Source organism: Balaenoptera physalus (genome assembly GCF_965194825.1).
Source record: "Balaenoptera physalus genome assembly, chromosome: 1".
NCBI lineage: Eukaryota > Metazoa > Chordata > Mammalia > Artiodactyla > Balaenopteridae > Balaenoptera > Balaenoptera physalus.
The window spans coordinates 176,007,304-176,027,347 of NC_138882.1; the positions used below are offsets into that span (position 1 = coordinate 176,007,304).

General features: G+C 45.8%; 1 protein-coding gene across 6 annotated transcripts in view; it reads left to right on the forward strand.

Annotated features, from left to right (window-relative positions):
* Positions 1–15,474, forward strand: part of PAFAH2 (platelet activating factor acetylhydrolase 2) — a 40,462-nt gene extending 24,988 nt beyond the window's left edge. For 2 of the 6 annotated variants that reach the window (XM_082423216.1, XM_082423221.1), the window contains one exon: positions 3,722–5,679. In XM_082423216.1, the coding sequence (XP_082279342.1) occupies positions 3,722–3,816 (95 nt within the window). In that variant the 3' untranslated portion in view covers positions 3,817–5,679. The other 4 variants (XM_082423217.1, XM_082423218.1, XM_082423219.1 and 1 more) reach the window with 4 other exon arrangements.
* Positions 15,475–20,044: the final 4,570 nt, after the last annotated feature.

The following is a 20,044-nucleotide window of genomic DNA, read 5'->3' on the forward strand; positions in this document are numbered from 1 at the left end:
GCATCATGGAGGATGGGTGAAATGGGGCAGGTTGAGAGCCTGCCCAGCAAAGAGCCCAGCTAGGAGGCTCTTGCAGTATCCAAGTGATTAAGAGAAAAGACAGTGAAAAAAGGCAAAGGCTCTCAGCTTGGGGTAATTAGTTTTGCAAAGAGAAAAGCTTTCTGGTGGCCATTTCCCACAGTACATTGTCACGTGGGAAACTACAATAGGTTGTAGGTGGCTCAGGTGAACTTCTCACCACTCCTAAAAAATACCCGTGATCCTAAAAAATACCTCTGAGAGCACATGTTCCGCTGACACAGGATTGTGTTACCTTCTGTTAAGAAGATTGGTGTTTCTTTCATATGAACTACATGCAGCTCCTGTCTCCAGCTACTCATTCTCCCTCCCACTCTCCTGGAAGACCATTTCACACCTTCTTCTTTCTCTTCAAAGCTCTAACACCTTCCCCCCCATCCTGTCTCTCAGCTGCTTAACTTTGTCTCCCACTTCACTAAGAAAATGGAAGCAGTCAGTACCTCCTCAAAATCCCAACACTGCATCTACCTACCTTCTTGCACATACTCAGCTTTCCGTCTGGTTCCTACTCAAGTTGTCTAACTGGGCCAACCCCTCCACCTGCACGGTGGATGTCACCCTCTTTGGTCTGCTCAGGATGATTGTGCCAGCAATTTTTTCCTCTTTACCTTAGATCATCAATTTTTCCCCCTCTGCTGGTTTATTTCATGCTGAAATTTCTCTTGAAAAGAATCTGTCTTGACCCACACTTTGCCCCCAATTACCACCCTGTTTCCCTGTTCCTCATGATAGCGAACTCCTCACAAGAATGTCTTCACTTTCTCTGATTCTTCTCTTCCCATTCTCTCTTGAACCTACTCCAGTCAGCCTTTTGCATCCCAGTCCTCCATGAAAACTGCCCTTGTCAAGGTCACCGGTGACCTTCACGGCACTAAATCCAGCGGTCACTTCTCATTCCTCATCTCACTGGGACTCTCAGCAGCTGCTGACAGAGCTGGTGACGCCCTCCTCTGTGAAGCCCTGTCTTTACTTCCAAGACGTCCCCCTGCGGATCTCCTCCCCTCTCAGTGTCTGCTTCTCCTCCATCTGCTTTGCTGCTTCCAGGACTCAGTGCTTGGACCGCTTCTCTACCTGTATCCCCTCATGTCATCTAGTCTCATGGCTTTAAATGCCATGTCTGTGCTGACAACTCTCCAGTTTATGTCTCCAGTTTGATCTCGCCCATGAACATCAGATTTATATAACCCACTACTCAACATCTCTACTTGGACGTCTTAGGGACATCACACACAAGAACGGCTTTCAACTGCAGTCTTTCCCTCATCAGTTAATAGTAACTCCATCCTTCTAGTTACTCAAACCAAAGTCCCCATTCTTTTCTCTTACACCTCCCATCTAATCCCTCAGAGAATCCTATTGGCTCTACCTTCAAAATACAAATGGAAAGTAATCACTTGGGGCTTCCCTGGTGGCGCAGTGGTTAAGAATCCGCCTGCCAATGCAGGGGACATGGGTTTGAGCCCTGGTCCGGGAAGATCCCACATGCCGCGGAGCAACTAAGCCCATGCGCCACAACTACTGAGCCTGCGTGCCACAACTACTGAAGCCTGCATGCCTAGAGCCCGTGCTCCACAACAAAAGAAGCCACCACAATGCGAAGCCCGCACACCGCAACGAAGAGTAGCCCCCGCTCGCCGCAACTAGAGAAAGCCCACGCACAGCAACAAAGACCCAACGCAGCCAAAAATAAATAAATGAATAAATAAATTTATTAAAAAAAAAGAAAGTAATCACTGGTCACCACCCCCACAACTACCATCCTGTCCAACTCTTCTCTCACTTAAATTACTCTAAGTTTCCTAACTGATCTCCCTACCGCCACCCTACACAGTCCTTTCTCAATCAAGCAGCCAGAGTGATCGTTTCAGAAAGGAAGCCAGATCTTGTCACTCCGCTGTTCAGGATCCTCCAGTGGCTCCCATTTCTCTGAGAGACAAAGCCAACACCCAGAGTCCCTGCTGCGGCTGCTCCCCGGACCTACTTCACTGTCGCTGCACAAGCCTCCACACCCCATGCACACTCCTGCTTCACACCTTTGCACTGTTGTTCCTGCTGCCTCAAGTGTTCTTCCCGTGTAGTCTCATGGCTCACTCCCACCTCCACATTTTTGCTCAAATCTCACCTTCCTAGTGAGACTCATGTTGACAACCATCTTTAAAATATTGTACTGGGACTTCCCTGGTGGCGCAGTGGTTAAGAATCCGCCTGCCAATGCAGAGGACACGGGTTCGAGCCCTGGTCCGGGAAGATCCCACATGCCGCGGAGCAACTAAGCCCGTGCGCCACAACTACTGAGCCTGCGCTCTAGAGCCCGCGAGCCACAACTACTGAGCCCGCGTGCCGCAACTACTGAAGCCCACACGCCTAGAGCCCATGCTCTGCAACAAGAGAAGCCACTGCAATTAGAAGCCCACGCACCGCAACGAAGAGTAGCCCCCGCTCGCCGCAACTAGAGAAAGCCCGTGCACAGCAACAAAGACCCAACGCAGCCAAAAATAAATAAATAAATAAACAAATTTATTAAAAAAACAAAAAACAAACCAAAAAACCATTGTACTGTCCCTTCCTCCTGTCACCCCCATCGCCCGGCCACCAGCACTGCTTCTGTCTGGCTCTCATTTTTGCCACAGCGCAGCTCACCTTTTCATATCCTATGTAGTTTGTTTTGTTTGTTGTTATCTCTGCCTCCTAGATTGTGAACTCTGGTAGGATGAGGGTTTCTATTTGTCTGTGGCTGTATTTTTGGCATCAAGAACAAACTGTGGCACATAGTGGTGTGCTCAGTAAATTTTGAATTAATGAATATGTCGCTCTGTTTGTTGAGGACCTGTTCCATGCCAGGTTCTTGGCAGGGCCCTGGGGATCTGAAGATGAAGGAGAGTGGTCGCTGCCTTCTGTCCCAGCTTTTTTGTTTGTTTTGAACAAAAACACCATTTGCCTGCTCAGCTGTGTCCTACTCCCTCAGCCTGCGGCCTTGGACCCTTTCTGACTCTTCTCGCCAAGTCATTAGATCCATCTGCCCGTGGTCCCAGGACCCTCTCTTGAATTGTACCCGGTGTTATGCTGCTTCATGATGTTGCTGTCCTATGCCTTCTGCCCTTCACTGACGTGGCCCTGCTTCCACATTCACTGGTTGGCGTGTGAAGGATCTGTTCTTGGTCAGCAATATCCATGGGCTTGGAAGTGGGCTTTCCACTTTCTCACCCTTTCTGACTGGGGTTTGAATTCTGTCTCTACCATTCACCAGCTGTAAAGGCTTTGGACAAATCAGGTAGCTTCACTGAGGCTCAGTTTCCTCAACTATGAAATAGGGCCAATATGGTACTTAACACATAGGGATATTATGAAAATTAAATGAAACAATGCATGTTTAGCAAAGTTCCTGGAATGAGTTATCCTTCAATAAATGCTACCTTCTGTTATTATTATTGTTACTGAGTTGTTATGGGTTAAGCAAGGCATTTATGAAGCACATGTATGAATAGTAGTTATCATTATTTCTTCCACCATCACAATCACTGTAACCAGTCCTTTTAGTATCCCAGGTGCTCCTCTCTCTAGTATGACCCACTAAATCCATGGTAGCTACTCTTTGATGTAACCTTACTACCGTTTACCTAACCTGGTTTTTTTTCTCATTCAGACCTGAAAGAGGACTATGACCAATGGAACAACCTCATTGAAGGCATTGGACCATCACTAACCCCAGGGGCCCCACACCATCTGTCCAGCCTGTAGGCAAAGCGGGTCATTTGTGAAAGGTCACTGAGCTGAGTTCCCATTTGGGGCCTGCCCAGGGACACCCACGTCCTCCTATCAGGAAGTGGTCATCATGACCCTTCTGCACAGACTGAGAGGATGTAATCACACTGCTGATTGGATAACCGGATACTTGGATCTTGGACTTGTTGATTGTAAACTCACGTTGGGACTTGGGTCACTCACTGATTGGCAAACTGACTTTCTGGGGACTGAGCCCTGATGGTGTGGGGAACAAGCAGTGGGATGGGGCGAGGGAGGACCCAAGCCCCAAGCTGAGCACTGTGAACGCTATTAACCCAGCCAGCTGACTCCCTCATCTTGGGCCAGTGTGGCTTCTGCAGTGGGAGAAATGGAGCCAAAGGATGGAGGGAAAATTCCCACTGTCCGGACCTCTAGCCCAACCTGGTGCTATCTCTTCTTCCCCCTCCACCTTCTCCCTCCCCAGGGCTGCTTGGGGAGTTCTAAACACTTTAGGTAGCTTTCTAGGATATGGACCACCATCAGATTTTGTGTTTATTTTCAAGCCTTCTCGCTACATGAAACATAGTCCCAGGCATTTAGTCAGGATGAAGTTATACTTGTGAGCCAGTGGGAGGGGCAGACAGCATTGTCCTGATAGCATAAGGAGAGAGGCTGAGGGACAGCGGGTACCTCAGAAGCTCTGGATGTCTTAGAGTTTTGCTGAAAATGTAGCTTGACAGGAAACAACACAAGTAGGTTGGGGTGGAGAAGGGAGAATAACAGTGTTAAGAAGCCATTTGATCAGGCCCTCACCACAAAAGGGAGGGAGTTTGGTCGGTTCGAATTCATGAAGCCACCCCTAGAGAGAAGTCTTAGGAACACTTCGGTCTTGCCTCTTACCTCAGATATCGTGAGCCTCCAGCTTGCTCAGAATCAGGGTGCTGTAGTTGTCTTCTGGCTCTGAGGCCCTAGTCTCAAATTTAAGTCAAGATATAGGTTGAATTTCCATTCTGTTCCATTTATAATATGAATGATATTAATACTCATGTTTGCCTAATGATATGTTTGCCTAGAATATTTTCTGTATTTAAACTGCATTACAGCAAGATGGGGAGCCATCTGGAAGTAACTTTTCCTTCTGTCTTTCTTTGATTGCTTACCACTTGTACCCATGTGGAAAAAAACTTTAAAAGGAAAGGAAGTCTTCCTAGTGATCTAGTTCAAAGCTGTCTGGGAACATCAACCTGAAACACCCCTCTCCACTACTCTAGACCTCTCACCTCGGTCCAAGTAGGGGACCCCAGAGGAAGCAAGAGCAAGAGGGAAATGCGTCTCTACGCAACAGGGCCAAGGTCAGTGTCACCAAAGCAAGCTGACACTTTCTCCCATCTCTCAACATCTATTCTTTCTCAGAGGTGAAACACCAGATCCATTGAGGCTGTGGACCTACCTGGGGAGGATCTGTGGATTCCAGTGAGACATAGCATAAGGAGAATATCGTTAAAGCCCTGGCTCTAGAGTTCTATAGCGTGGTTTTGAGTCCAGGCTCCACCACTGCTAGCTGGGTAAATTTGAGCAAATTATGTTCTCTTTTTAGTCTCAGTTCCTGCATTTCTAAAATGAGGATCTGCATTATGAATAGTTAGGAGGATTAAGTGAAAAGATGTATAACCCATGGATTATTTAAAAGTATGTTTCCTACTTTCCAAACATGTGAGATTTTTCTAGTTACCCTATGGCTGTTGTTTTCTAGCTTAATTGCTTTTGGTCAGAGAAAATGACCCATGTGGTTTTCATCCTGAGACTTGCTTGTTGCCTCAGTGTGAGGTCAATTTTGTAAATGTTCCATGTATACTTAATAAGACTGTACATTCTGAAGTTGTTGGCTCGCTCTTTTTACTCAAGCACACATTATGGATTTCCTTCTATGAGAACACATACAGATATATTGTAGGGCCTTTTAACCCCTAGACAGGGACCAGAGCCCCTCAGCACTCACAGAACCAGTAGAAGCCATCCCTTGTGCCTGGGGCTGGTTCTGCAGACGCTGAGAAGTCAGTTCTGACAGCATTAGAGCATGAGACCCAACTTCTGCCTTAGACCCATAAATAATGCAGGTATATTTTGTAAAGACCTGGACCCTTCCGAGAGAAAGAAGTTGTTCGGAAACTGGATCCATCTCCTCTATTCAGTTCATGTTCTGGTAATGACTCATTTATCTGATGTCATTGGAGTAGGTGAATTTTCCTCACTGAAAATTATCCTTTAAGTCACACAATATTATATTGACTATAATATTGAAGGGTAATTTACCAAAAAGTTAATGCACACACTTCTTAATGTGATCTGACCTCACTTAACTTTTTAGAATGTTTCAATCAGGATAGATTCAATTTTACAGTAGTGACAAACAATCCCCAAAAACAATAAATGTTTATTTCTTGCCTATGCTTCTTGTCCTCTGTGGGTCAGCTCGAGACTCTCCTCTGCATCATTTTTATCCTCACTTGGGGAACCAGGCTGGCAGAGCTGCCATTATCTGGAAATGTTGCCATTGGCCATGGTGGAGCAAGAAGAGAACATGGTGAAGCACCCACTTAGCCCTTAAAACTCCTGCCCAGAAGTGACCCTCATTATTTCCATTCACATTTCATTGACCAAAGCTAGTCATCTGGCCGTACCTAACATTCCATACCATCCCCAGAGAACAAAAACACCTGTGACCAGGTCTAATGCCAGCGCAGTGGCGCCCTCTGGTCTGTGAAGATGTGGAGAGCTGTTTGCACCTACACTACATGGCTCCCAGCTGCTGGCCTCTTAGTTCTTTTCATTGCTTTTCATAGTTTGTGTTGTCTTCCTTGTGGTCAGCCTGCCAGCCATTACTCTTCACTACCTTGACTGTGCCACCCCCCCAGCAGCTCTCCCTGTTCACTTCAAATTTATAACTTCTGATCACCCATGTTATTTACAACTGTCTCAAGTAAAACTAAACAGTCACTGAGAGAGGGCTTTAGGGACGTTCCTGCAACTAGAATGCACTACCTTTAGTGCTTAGACTTTGTAATCCTTCCTTTGACTGCTCAGCCTTTGGTCTTTTGTCCCGGTTTTTTGTTAGCTCCCGGGGAATCAACTGGCACCAGTTAAATGGCCTTTTAAATAAGCAAGGTAATCCTGCATATTAATTGACATGTGCTGATAAATTGCATTCTAGTGAATCCTTTCCAAAAGCAAAGAAGATGTCTTGGGTTTCTTTTGCATCTTCTTGTTCCCCATCCCGCTATAGGACCGTACCTGTGGAGGCATCCTAGTGGTATAGGTATATTGTGAAGTTTCTGTGCACAGAATGGTGTGTCCGTTAGGAAGGATGGTAAGTAAATACAGGATGGAATGAAATTCCTCATCCCTCCCACTTCCTGGACGTGTCAGGCTAAGACTGATTGGGTTCTTGTTATGCTCTCAGCAGTCCCCAAGCCACTTGCCAGCATGTGTCCTGATACAGCTCCCCTGCTTGCCCTTCTTCAAGAAGACTACTGGGCTCTTGGAATGTCATTGATGGATTCCAACTCTATGTCTTGGCCTTGTGGGGACCTTCGTCTGCCCCCTTTTTCTTCTGGGGCACCACTTACCTCTGGGCCTGCAAAGTGACAGAGGGACAGGAGAGGCCCATACTCTGTACTTGGGACCTAGGAAGTCAGTAGGAAGCTCACTTCTGTCTCATCACAGCCAGATGCAGAGGCGAAATGTCCCTGGCCATAGCTGCATGGAAAATGGTATTATCATCATCGTAATAGCCAACATTTATTGGGCCCTTACTGTGTGTCCCAGACCGTGCTCAGAGCTTTACATGCATCATCTCATTTGCTGTTCACAGTAAGCCCATGAGGTCAGGTGGTATTAGCCTCATTTTATGTATGAGGAAACAGAGCCATAGAGAAGTGATTTGATCAAGCTCTCACCAGAAAGAATTTGGCAAAACTGGAATTTAGGCATCAAAATCCAAGCTCTTAATCACTGGGCCATACGGCATAATAGATACACTTGGTTTTGCACCTTCTCCATCTCTTTAAACTGTCAGGTTCTGGACTTCCATGGTGGCGCAGTGGTTAAGAATCTGCCTGCCAATGCAAGGGAGCCGGGTTTGAGCCCTGGTCCGGGAAGATCCTGCATGCCGCGGAGCAACTAAGCCCGTGCGCCACAATTACTGAGCCTGCGCTCTAGAGCCGGCGAGCCACAGCTACCGAGGCTGCGTGCCACAACTACTGAAGCCCGCGCGCCTAGAGCCCGTGCTCCGCAACAAGAGAAGCCACTGCAATGAGAAGCCCGCGCACCGCAACGAAGAGTAGCCCCCACTCGCCGCAACTAGAGAAAGCCTGCGTGCAGCAACGAAGACCCAACGCAGCCAAAAATAAATAGAAATAAATAAATTTACAGAAAAAATAAACTGTCAAGTTCTGAGGAATGTAATTTCATGAGATTGAATCAAGAAGGTCAAACTCTCCAGCACTTTCTGTATGACTTGTATTGAGATTCAGCAATATCCTTAGTGCTACTGAGAGGTGGGTTTGGGGGAGAGAACTGAGCTTTGCCGAGGACTGTGGGCCAGGTGCTCTGCTGATTTGCCAGATGAGGAAAACAGTTCAGGGACGAAGAACATGGTCAGAAATCAGACAACTCCAACGCTATTAGCCCTGTGACTCTATGCTAATTTGTTAACTTTTATGAGCTTCAACTTCCTCATTTGTAAAATGGGAATTCTGATAGTATTTACCTCTTAGGGTTGTTGTAATAATTGAATGAAATAATGCATGTTAAGCGCTTAGCACAGTGTCTGTATTATGGGCTTAATAAACATTAGCCATCACTAGTATTGTTTTATTTGGTCCTCCTTACATACCCATAAGGTTAGGTATAATCTGCCCTTGTGCTGAATGGCCCCAAATGGTCTTGGTCTAATTCTTATTCCAGCTTCTCCAGTTTCAGTGAGCTTCCTCACATGAAGCCTGCTAACTGCCCCTCAGCTACTACTGTCGTGGGAAGGTGGAGCTAGATGGAGAGAGACAGTTTTTCCATTCTTTTCACTCTGATCTCCCTGCTCCTCACATCAAAAATCAAAATCCACACCACAGTTCTACCTGTGCAAGTTCTCTTCACCACCAGGGCGAGGCTACACTCCTAGGTTCTGGTTTGGGTTTTAATTTCACACCCAGTCATCCAAACACACACATCTAAGCACCAGATGTAAACTGAAGGTCCTGAAATGTTGAGTGGGAGACTCAGAGAAGGTCTGTGTAGAAGTTGGCCAAAGGGACGAGGACCTGGGGATAGGGAGTTTGTTGTAGAGGCTAGTTTATGAATTTTTGTCTGCTGCCTTTGAGTCTGAGGTCAGGGGGTTAAAGTGCCCCGTGACCTCCTCAGGAGAAACTCCCAGGCCTGAGAATGGCCTGTGAATGACCTCTGCACAGCTCTCTCCCTCGCTGCCATATCCGATTCCTGTGAAGTCCTCTTGTTTCTTCCCTCGCCATGGTGCTCACGCCCAGCCCATCCTTTCCATTTCACTTGAGTTTAGTCCCTCCATCAACTCACCCTGGAATAATTTTTACAGCCTCCTGTACTCGAACCTCTCTTTTTCCTTGCATTCTGCCACCAGATCTGCCTGACATACCACTTTTATAACAAAATACCAGCCTGGAAGTATGGTCTAACAGAAAGATGACCAAACTAATTGTCTGGAGCCCCAGGTTCTTGTCTTGACTCTCTCACTGTCCCTCACTCTGTGACCTGTGTGTATGCTTTCCTCTCATGATTTCAGCTTCCCTATCTGCCAGCTGGGATGTGGGGTGGGGTCGAGTCTCTGTCACCGAGTTGTCAAGAATCTACAAGATTCCCTTTCCTCTGTAGAATTGCATCTGTGCCCCTTGCTGTCTGTTCTTGCCTTACCTCTCCTGTCCTCTGCTTCTTTACCACGCATTCTTCTTTTTCCCCTTAATATGCCCACCCATCCCCCAAACAAACATGCATGCCCTTTCTCGTGATGTTTTTGTGCTTGCAGGGCCTCCCAACCTCCTTTCTGTACATCTAAACACCGCGATTCGTTTAGGCCCATTTCGAGTTCCACCTCGTCTACGAGAGCCTTCTTGATTAGATTCAGCTAACATTTGATCTCTTGGCCTCCTGCTCCCCAAGAGACATAGATTCTGTGCCATATTTAGTATTTCACTTTATTACATTATTCCAGGAGCAGGACCCATCTGTTGGATGGGAAAAGCATCCTCTTGTTGACTGACATGGGGAGCAGAGATGGCTGTCCCCTCCCCACATGCCCCCATCAGCAGGCTTCTTGTTCCCCAGCCAGACTTGGGAGCAGCTGGTGTTCGTCCAGCCCTCAGATGTCTCCAGCTGCTCCTGATTCCTTTTTTTTTTTGGTTTTCCCAGATCCCAGCTGTGGGGCCCAGGGCAGAGCCAGTGACAGAGCGGCCAAGGGCAGGTGGAGTAAACTGAGATCCATGGACATGTAGCATTTGAGAGTTAAAAAGCAGGCAAAACTGAGCACAAATCCCACCAGTGTTGAATGAGGGAAAGTAGTTTGCCAGCTTATTTTTCCCATCTTGCTTTCGTCTAAAAAAAGAAGCTGCTCAGAAATACAGTCCTCAGCCTGCTAAACCAGATGGTCCCTAGATGCTCAGCCTGCCAAGTGTGCATGTATAATTATTCATTTTCATGGAATCACACCCAGGTCTGAATTCAGACACTGACACTTTCTTTTGCCATTTGATCTAGAGCCAGTGAACCCTTCTGAGCCTTTCTTTCTTCTTCTGTAAAATGGGGTCACTAGGGTCTGCCTTGCCCACCTCGGGATTTTTTGGGGGGAGAGGGTTTCAATATAAAATGTAAGAGCACTTTGTAATTTACAAAGCACTAGACAAGTATATGTTGCTGTTAATAATAAAAGGGCCATATTTTGTTTTTGCCATAGCGTGCTACTACTTAATGAGCACTTGTTCTGTGCCAGATACTGTGCTAAGTGTTTTACCTACCTTGTGGCATTTAACCCTAACAACATTCCTGGAAGGAAGTGCATGTTGCCCATACAACAGATCAGGAGAGTGAGGTTCACAAAGATTTGCTAGTCCAGCCATAGTCACTGGGCATGTATGTAAGTGCTGGAGCCAGGAACCGAAACTTTTGGGTTCCAAAGGCAGTGCTCTTAATTCCTGTTCATTCCTATCTAACAAAAAGAAAGCAGTTCTTTACCCTGTGGAAGCTAAAATACCCCACAGTTTGATCTCCAGTAAATGTCCTAAGCAGTTGGGTCATGCAAAGAGTCATTCCTGTTGAAGACCTGACTGAGTCCTAACAGTATAACTTGAGTTGCTTTTCTAGCAGTAGAGGTAGCCTGGTTCCATTCATCCATCCATCCATCTACTCATATAAAGTTAACAGTTCAGGGAACATATCTATTAGTACTGTACTCTATAAACAATGGGGCCAACCAGCTGGCAGAAAAACATTTTCAAGTCTCTAACCCACATATTGTAGATTCATGATTTTCAGCCCTAGATGCACATCAGAATCACTTTGGAACTATATAAAAATACAGATGCCCTGGCCATGTCTCCAGAGACTCAGAGAAGCTCATTCAGAAAGAATAATGTGGGGACTAGCGGTGTGTGTGTGTGTGAGAAAAACTCCAGGGGTATTCCTGATACGCAAGGGTTTTGAAAACCCTCGCTATGCTTTAACACTATTAGCCTATTTTACCTTCCTTTATGGATCAGGAGTAATTGCTAGCTGGAAATATAGAATCATTAAATTTTAGAATTGGAAGAGCCCTTACATCTTTTGGTCCAAGAGGAAACCAAATCTCAGAAAAATTCATCAGGTAGTTGCCAGACTTTAAAATCCAGATCTTTTGACTTCCAGTCTAGTGCTTTATATACATCCATGGGTAACAGGGTTTTGTCGAATTATTAAGAAAATCCTCAGGACCCATTCACCATGACATCCATGATTTCCAGCCACCATACTTTGGAGTTTTTGTAGGGAAGGAGCCGGGACCAAACTCAAATGGCCGTTCTCATATGTGTTCACTCATTCTATAAGTGCTTACTGAAGCCTGCGTCATGGCTGGCCCTATCCTCCTGGAACTGAATCTAGAGGGCAAGAAAGGCAAGTCACAGGAGGGCCCCATGTGATGAGTGCTATAATAGGGAGTGTATCAAGCTCAGAAGTGGCACACGGTGTTCGATTCAACTTCAGCAGAGGAGAGGCTAAAAAGTCTTCACAGAGTATCATATACTTGAACTTGTCATTTGTATTAGTTATCTATTGCTGTATAATAAATCACCCCCAAATTTAGCAGCTTAGAACAGCAAACATTATCTCACACTTTATGGCTCAGGAATTCTGGAATGGCTTAGCTGAGTGCTTCTGGCTTAAGATCTCTCATGAGGTTGCAGTCAAGATGTCAGCTGGGATTTCTGTCATCTGAAGGCTTGACTAGGATTGGAGGATCCACTTCCAAGCCGTCTCACTCACACGGCTGTTGGCAGGAGGCCTCAGTTCCTTACCACGTGGAGCTCTCCATAGGGCTGCCGAAGACATGGCAGCTGGCGTCTCCCAAAGCAAGTGATCCAAGAGAGGGTAAGGTGGAAGCTGCAATGTCTTTTATGACCTATCTTTGGAAGTCATACGCCATCATATCCACACAGGTCAGGCCTATTCAGTGTGGGAGGGGACCACACAAGGGCATGAATACAATGAGGTGGGGATTATTGGGGGCCATCTTGGAGGCTGGCTGCCTTGTTGTTGAAGATGAATGGAGTTTTCCAGATAGATGAGGGAGAAGAAAGGCCTTCCAGGCAGAGGAAATAACATGTAAAGGCACATAAATGTAAACATTAGAGCAGATCATGGTCAGGACATTGTAACTGGCTTGGAGAAAACAGGTGAGAAATAGGGATATAGGGGCTATTACTGAAGAAATCAGAGAATGCCTTCTATGCCAAGTGAAGGAGTTAGGCCTTTATCAGGTAGACCAGTGGTTTTCAAATGTTTCTGCATATTGGAATCACATGAGGAAATTTTAAAACTTCCAATGCCAAAGCTGCACCTGTATCAATTAAGTAAGAATCTCTGGGAGTGGACCTGGACACCAGCAGTTTTCAAAGTTTCTCACTTGATTCCAATATGCAGCCAAGGTTGAGAAGCAGTGCAACCTCTGCTCACCTAGGAAAAGAAATATTAGAACTAGAAAGGCCCTATCACCAGTACTCACCCCCTCACTCAGGTATTTATACGTTTCATCATCTCTACCAACAAGTAAGCAGAAATATCTAAACTTTAGCAGCCCCGAGTAAGTTCTCAGCATCCTAAATTGCCTGTTATTTATAAATTTCCAAACCTAATGTTGATGCCAATGTTCTTAGATAAACATAAGCACTCTAGAGGGTTTTTTTTCCTCCCCACTTAACACTGTGTCATATATGCATTTCTGCGTGGTCCTCACATCCAACAGTCTGAGGCAGTAGAGTGTAAAGGTTAGGGGCACGGCCCTCCGAGTCAGATGGACCTCTGGATTTGAGTCCTGAGGACATCACTTATCAACTTGTTGGGTGATTTAACCTCTCCAGGCTTCAGTTAACGCATCTGAAAGATGGTGATAACGCCTACGTCAAAAGATACTTGAGGATGTTAAGTGAGATCATGTGTGTCAAGACCTCTGCCTAGTCCCTGGTATGTAGTTAGTGTTTAATAAATGTTTGTTATTATTCAGCATTCCAAATGGCATTTTAACATTCTGTTGCATCAACTCTTCCCCGCCTCCCCTCCCCCTCCCCGAGTCTGCTTAGCAGTTCTCTCCGTTGCCAGGGTATTTGAGCCATTTCTAGTTGTTTTTAGCTATAATATTATACATGTCTTTGTAGAAATTGGTGGGGTGTTTTTTTAAAAGTTATTTCCCTAACTTATTAGGTGTGGAATCTGAAGATTGGAGAGGTAAAGTAACTTGTCAAACAAAGGTCATACTGCTTGTTAGTGGCAGAGCTAGGATTAGGGACCAGCCCAGACACCCTGAGTCTTAACCATTTGTTCTTTCTACCCTGCCACCCAGCCCCCATTGAAGACTGGCCCTTCTTGCCTTCTCTTCTCCAGGCTGAATGAGTCAGATCTCCCATTGTATCCTCTGACACCTCCTCTCCTACCCTTTCATCATCCTAGAGGTCCCTCATCATCCCAGTATAATTGGAGCAGCATCTCTGCTTGTCCCCTGGGGAGTGGGAGCAGACGACGACTAATGCTTTGGAGACCCGGACTCATCTCTCGGCGCCTCTGGACCTCTGTTGGTTGATGTTGTGTCGTCAGACGGGGACGGGGATCCTGTCTGATTCAGACATACCCCTCCCTCCTACCTGGACTGCTGTCTGACTTCATCAAACCCACCTTCTCAGAACAGTAGAGTTTAAAGGGACCAGAGAGACCATTCTCTATCCCAGCCCCTGTTATTTTAAAAAGTGAAGAAACTGAGGCTCAGTGATACAGGTTGATCAGTAGCAGATCTGGGACTGGGACCCGAGCCTCCTGACTTCCAGTGTGGTGTTGGGGAGAGGGCACTGGAGCCAGGCAGGCGGGGTGTGAGTCCCAACCGTGTGAACTTGGGCAAGTGAGTTAAATGATGCTCAAGTTCCTTTTCTGTAAAATGGCAATACCCAGCTTGAGGATGCTACAAGGGTTAAATGAGGTAAGGAATGTAGAGAATGGGGCACTGTGCTCAGCAAATGGTAGGTATTAGGTATTAGGACTTAGAGCTTGGGCTTTGGAATCAGAGAAACTATTCAAATCCTAGACACCCACTTATCAGCTATGTGGTCCTGGACGACTTGGTTTAATGAGATCTTGCTTTAACAAGAGCTAGTACTTACTGAATTTCCTTGTTCCAGGCGTTATGCCAAGTGCCTTAGAGATATTATCTCATGAAACTTTCCCAACAATTTTTTGAGATAGGTAACATCGATATTCTGATATTATGAATGAAGATACTGAGGCATGAATCAATTTATTTTCTGATTAATCTCTAGTTTTGAATTATTTTCTGCCAAACACACCCCTCTTCTCTCCCTCAGTGCCTAAGAATTTTCTCCTGCCTTTGAGCTTTGGAACAGGCTATAGTCTCTCTCGCTCTCTCTCTCTTTTTTTTTTTAATTTTATTTACTTTAGGCTGCGTTGGGTCTTCGTTGCTCTAGTTGCGGCAAGCGGGGGCTACTCTTCGTTGCAGTGTGCGGACTTCTCATTGTTGCGGAGCAAGGCTCTAGGCACGTGGGCTTCAGTAATTGCAGCACGAAGGCTCGGTAGTTGCGGCACGTGGGCTCTACGGTGCACGGGCTTCAGTAGTTGTGGCACACGGGCTTAGTTGCTCCGTGGCATGTGGGATCTTCCCAGACCAGGGATCAAACCCGTGTCGCCTGCTTGGCAGGCGGATTCGTAACCACTGTGCCACCAGGGAAGTCCCCAGGCTATAGTCTCTTAAATGCCCCCTCACCCCCTTCTCTTCACCGAGTTCTTTTCCTCTACTCTTTCCAGCATTGCTGCTAACTCTCCTCCTCTAAGAATCCTACCCTGTAAGCCTCATACCAGCTGCCCCAGCATCTTCTCTCTCCTGTCTGCTGCCAGCTGTGGATCTATTCCTCAGGTTTGTTAGTTTTACTTTTCTTGGTATGTATCTCCTACCCAGGTCCTCGTGGTGCACCCTGGTTCCCCCTTAACACAAAGCACTTCACAAGGGACAAATGTCCCTGGCCAGTGCAATGCAACCAACATCATACCTGCTTGTGTCACTGCTGGACCAGGTGCTGGGTGCTGTCCTGACCCTTTAAGCCAGGCTGACAAATCACATACCGCTTACCCCTGCTCCACAAAAGCAGACTCAGATTTCACACCCAAAATGTGCAAGTCTGAAAACATGAGTGCTGGCAAAAATGTAGAGCATTGGACCACTCATACCCTTCTGGTGGGACAGCCACCTTGGAAATATAGAGTTGAAGATGCTCATATCCTCCAATCAGCAAGTGGCATATGTCTAAAGAAATCCTTGCTCACACATACCCGTGTACAAGGAAACAGATACAAAAATGGTTCTTGCAGCATATAAATGTTTCTTCATAACAAAAGTTATTATTTCCCAGAAAGCTCCAGCTAGAGTTTTTAAAGATAATGAAAATACTGAATTTTTAAAAATCACACTTCATTAAATGTTTTGTTGTGGTAAAATATATATAACATAAAATTTACCATTTTAACCATTTTTAAGTGTACAGTTTTGTGATATTAAGTACATTCAGGTTGTTGTGCAACCCCAAAATCATGTTTTTTAATGCATATATGTTTAAATATCTAGATGGTAGAACCTAGTAAATTAGGAAATACCTATGTTATTAACAAAACATTAAATAGCCAATGTTTTCATTCATCTTAGCATTCAACTGCCTCTTTTTTACTGTTGACATAATAGATATGTGTTATTTTTTTTCTTTCTAATCCTTGTGCTTCTATTTTTTCCAACTTTAAATTATGAAAAAATTCAAACAGAGAAAAGCTAAAATAAAAATACAAGGAACACCTTTAAATGCACCACCTGAGTTTAATAATATGGAGGCTCTTCTTATTCTTCTTCAGTTTATGGAATGCCACCTTCATAAGTCTCTAAGGTTAGTTTCTCTCTTTCTTGTCTCCCATTCAGGTCCATTTCGTGCTGGGATTCCTTTTCCATTTTGCTAGAGTATGCATACTTTTTTGAAATGAAGCATGAGAGGGAGACTTGTAGGACCTCAATCTTGTGTATGCTAATTTGGCTGTGGAAAGAATTCTAGGTTCAAATTCATTGTTTCCCTCAGAACTTTGAAGACCTCACTTTTTTGTCTTCCAGCATACAGTATTGTGGGTAAGAGATCTGATGCCAATCTAAGTCTTGGTCCTTTATTTCCAGAAACTTTGGAGGCTGACCTTTATCCTCAAAGGTCAGAAACTTCACCAATATGTGCCTAGTTATGCATCTCTTTTCGATCGAAAGACATTTATGAATAAAGGACTTGGTTGATTGGTATAAACAGATAGCTGGTTTAGGTTTCCTCTGAAGCATGTAAGTTTTCCTTTCACAGAGGATCTCTTTCCTGAGTGGGAGGTCTGACCGTGGGCTCTGACAAGTGGGCAGGGCCTGTCAATAAACAGGCTTCTCTTTAGGCAGTCTTGGGGTCTCCATAAGTGCCAAAATAAAGAGTGGAATAATGTGTTAGGGGTCTGTTCGTTGCAACTGACAGAAAACAGACTTGATCCAGTTTAAGCAAAAAGAATTTATCGGCTTAGGAAGTTTGAAGTGGGGTTGCTGAGTGCATGGTGGCAACATGGCTGCCAGCAGCCCCAGATTCCCTTCATCCTTACAGTCCATGTTCCTGGAGGAAGATCCTGAAGCTGTTCTCTCCAGGGATCATATTGTTAGACCCCATGGAAGGAGGCTGACTCTGCTTGGATTCTGTACCCTCCTCTTGGACCAGTCACTGTAGACTGGAGTTAGGTACTGAAATTGGCCAGGCCTGAGCCGTGGTCCACCTCTGATGCCTGGGGCAGGCGTGGCACTGTGACTGACTGTTCACAGAACCATGGGATGGCAAAAGGGCAGGCAGCCTCCCAAAGGGCAGAATTCCAGGCAGACGGACCACCCATATCCTCATAGGGATTCTAGGGTGTTTCATTCCCAGATGGAGTTGTTTCTTTCTCTTCTGGGACCTCTGACTTTTTCACTTGGGAATCCTCCCTAAGATCTCTCACTTTGTTTAGAAAGTACATCCAGGACTTCCCTGGTGGCGCAGTGGTTAAGAATCCGCCTGCCAATGCAGGGGACACGGGTTCAAACCCTGGTCCCGGAAGATCCCACATGCCGCGGAGCAACTAAGCCCGTGTGCCACAACTACTGAGCCCACGTGCCACAACTACTGAAGCCCGCGTGCCTAGAGCCCGTGCTCCACAACAAGAGAAGCCACTGCAATGAGCAGCCTGCGCACCACAACGAAGAGTAGCCCCCGCTCACAACAACTAGAGAAAGCCCGCACACAGCAACGAAGACCCAATGCAGCCAAAAATGAAAATGAAATAAAATAATTAAAAAAAAAAAAAAAAGAAAGTACTTCCAATACCTTTAGCAGATTTTAAAGCAGCCATTCAACCATGGATGCACTGAAGTAGCACTATTCATCTGAGGAAATTTACCGTAAAAACCAAATCATTAAATTTGTATATATTTTTTACTATCAAGTGGCACATGCTAAGCAGACATCCTCAATTCCACTCTGAGCCCCAGGCAATGCCAGCTCTCACCTCTGGAAATCAAGGATGGAGAGGGGCTCAGAGACATGGTAGAAGTCAGGAATGGAGTCAAGGTTAATGATGGAATGAAAGTCAGGGGTAGGGTGAGCATCAGATGGAAAGTAAGGGTTGGATATGTCTTTTATAAGAGACTTGATAGTATTTAAATGGTAATTTTATATTTTGACTCAATTCTATCAAAATGTCTCCCATGTCAAAATGTCCCCCATATCAAATTGGCTTAGCCACACTGCCCTGCTTTGAAGCACAGTTGGACTGAAACTCAGATGGCTGACTCTCAGGCCAATACTCTTATCAGATAGGGCACGGTCTCCTGGCAGATTGGGCTTAGGCCGGGGCAGGACAGATTCCAGGCCCAGATTCTGCCCTCATTTGTCTCCCATAGGTCACTGCCTGAGCAGTTGGCCTGAGCAGATGCTCCACCCATCCTTTGTCTCACTCCCCACACCCCCTTCCTCTCCCTCCTGGGTTGCAGATCTGGAAGGTGAGTGTGGAACAGGCAAGGGTGAGCTAGCTGGCTGCTTCCACTCCCAGCCCCCGTCCCCAGCCCCTGCCACTCAGTCTCTCTAGCCTCCTTGTCTTTGATAAATAAAGCTGAAGTCCAGAGGATGCCCTCACTTTCCTGCTGCACCCAGTTTAAGCTTGGGAGCTGCAGAGCCTGTAAGACTTCCTCTAAACTGCTTTGGGTGGCTGGGAAAAGAGGCCACAGCCCCTGGATCCCGAGGCTGGAGCCCAGGTGTAAACAGAACAATTGCCTGCCCAGAGAGCAGTCCCTCTTCACTTTAGGGTTTCAGCCTTGAGTCGCTATTTTTATTTAGTTATGTTTTCTGTTTTGATTTCCCTTTGTTTCCCCCCCCATGTATTTTCCCACACCTCCCCCTGCCCAGCACCCCCATTCTTGATTAAAAGATGCTGTCTTAGTCAGTTCAGGCCGCCATAACAAAGTACTATAGGGTGAGAGGCTTAAACAACAGACATTTATTTCTCACAGTGTGGAGGCTGGAAGTCCAAGATGAAGGTGCCAGCTGATTTGGTTCTGGGTGAGGGCCCCTTCCTGGCCTGCAGACAGCTGCCTTCTCTCTGTGTCCTCACATGGCAGAGAGAGAGAGCGATCTCTCTCCCTCTCTTCCTCTTCCTATAAAATCATTAATTCTTGGCTTCCCTGGTGGCGCGCTGGTTGGGAGTCTGCCTGCCAATGCAGGGGACACGGGTTCGAGCCCTGGTCTGGGAAGATCCCACATGCCGCGGAGCGACTAGGCCCGTGAGCCACAACTACTGAGCCTACGCGTCTGGAGCCTGTGCTCCCCAACAAGAGAGGCCGCGATAGTGAGAGGCCCACGCACCGCGATGAAGAGTGGCCCCCACTTGCCGCAACTGGAGAAAGCCCTCGCACAGAAACGAAGATCCAACACAGCCATAAATAAATAAATAAATAAAATTTTTAAAAAAATCATTAATTCTATCGTGAGGACTCCACACTCATGATCCCATCTATACCTGATTATCCTCCCAAAGGCACCACTTCCAAATACTATCACATTGGGAGTTAGGGCTTCAACATTTGAGGGGAAGATACAAACACTCAGTCCATAATAGATGCTTATTATAGAAAATTTTGAAAAATACACAAAAATAAAACAGAGGAAAAGCACAACATACTCTACCGTCAAAAGATAGTTTTAGAAACTTTTAGCATATTTCCTTCAAGTATTCCTCAACATTTACATTATTTTTTATTTTTTAAATGATGCTCTCTTTTTTTAAAAAAATACATTTATTTATTTTTATATTTATTTTTGGCTGTGTTGGGTCTTCGTTTCTGTGCAAGGGCTTTCTCTAGTTGTGGCAAGTGGGGGCCACTCTTCATCGCGGT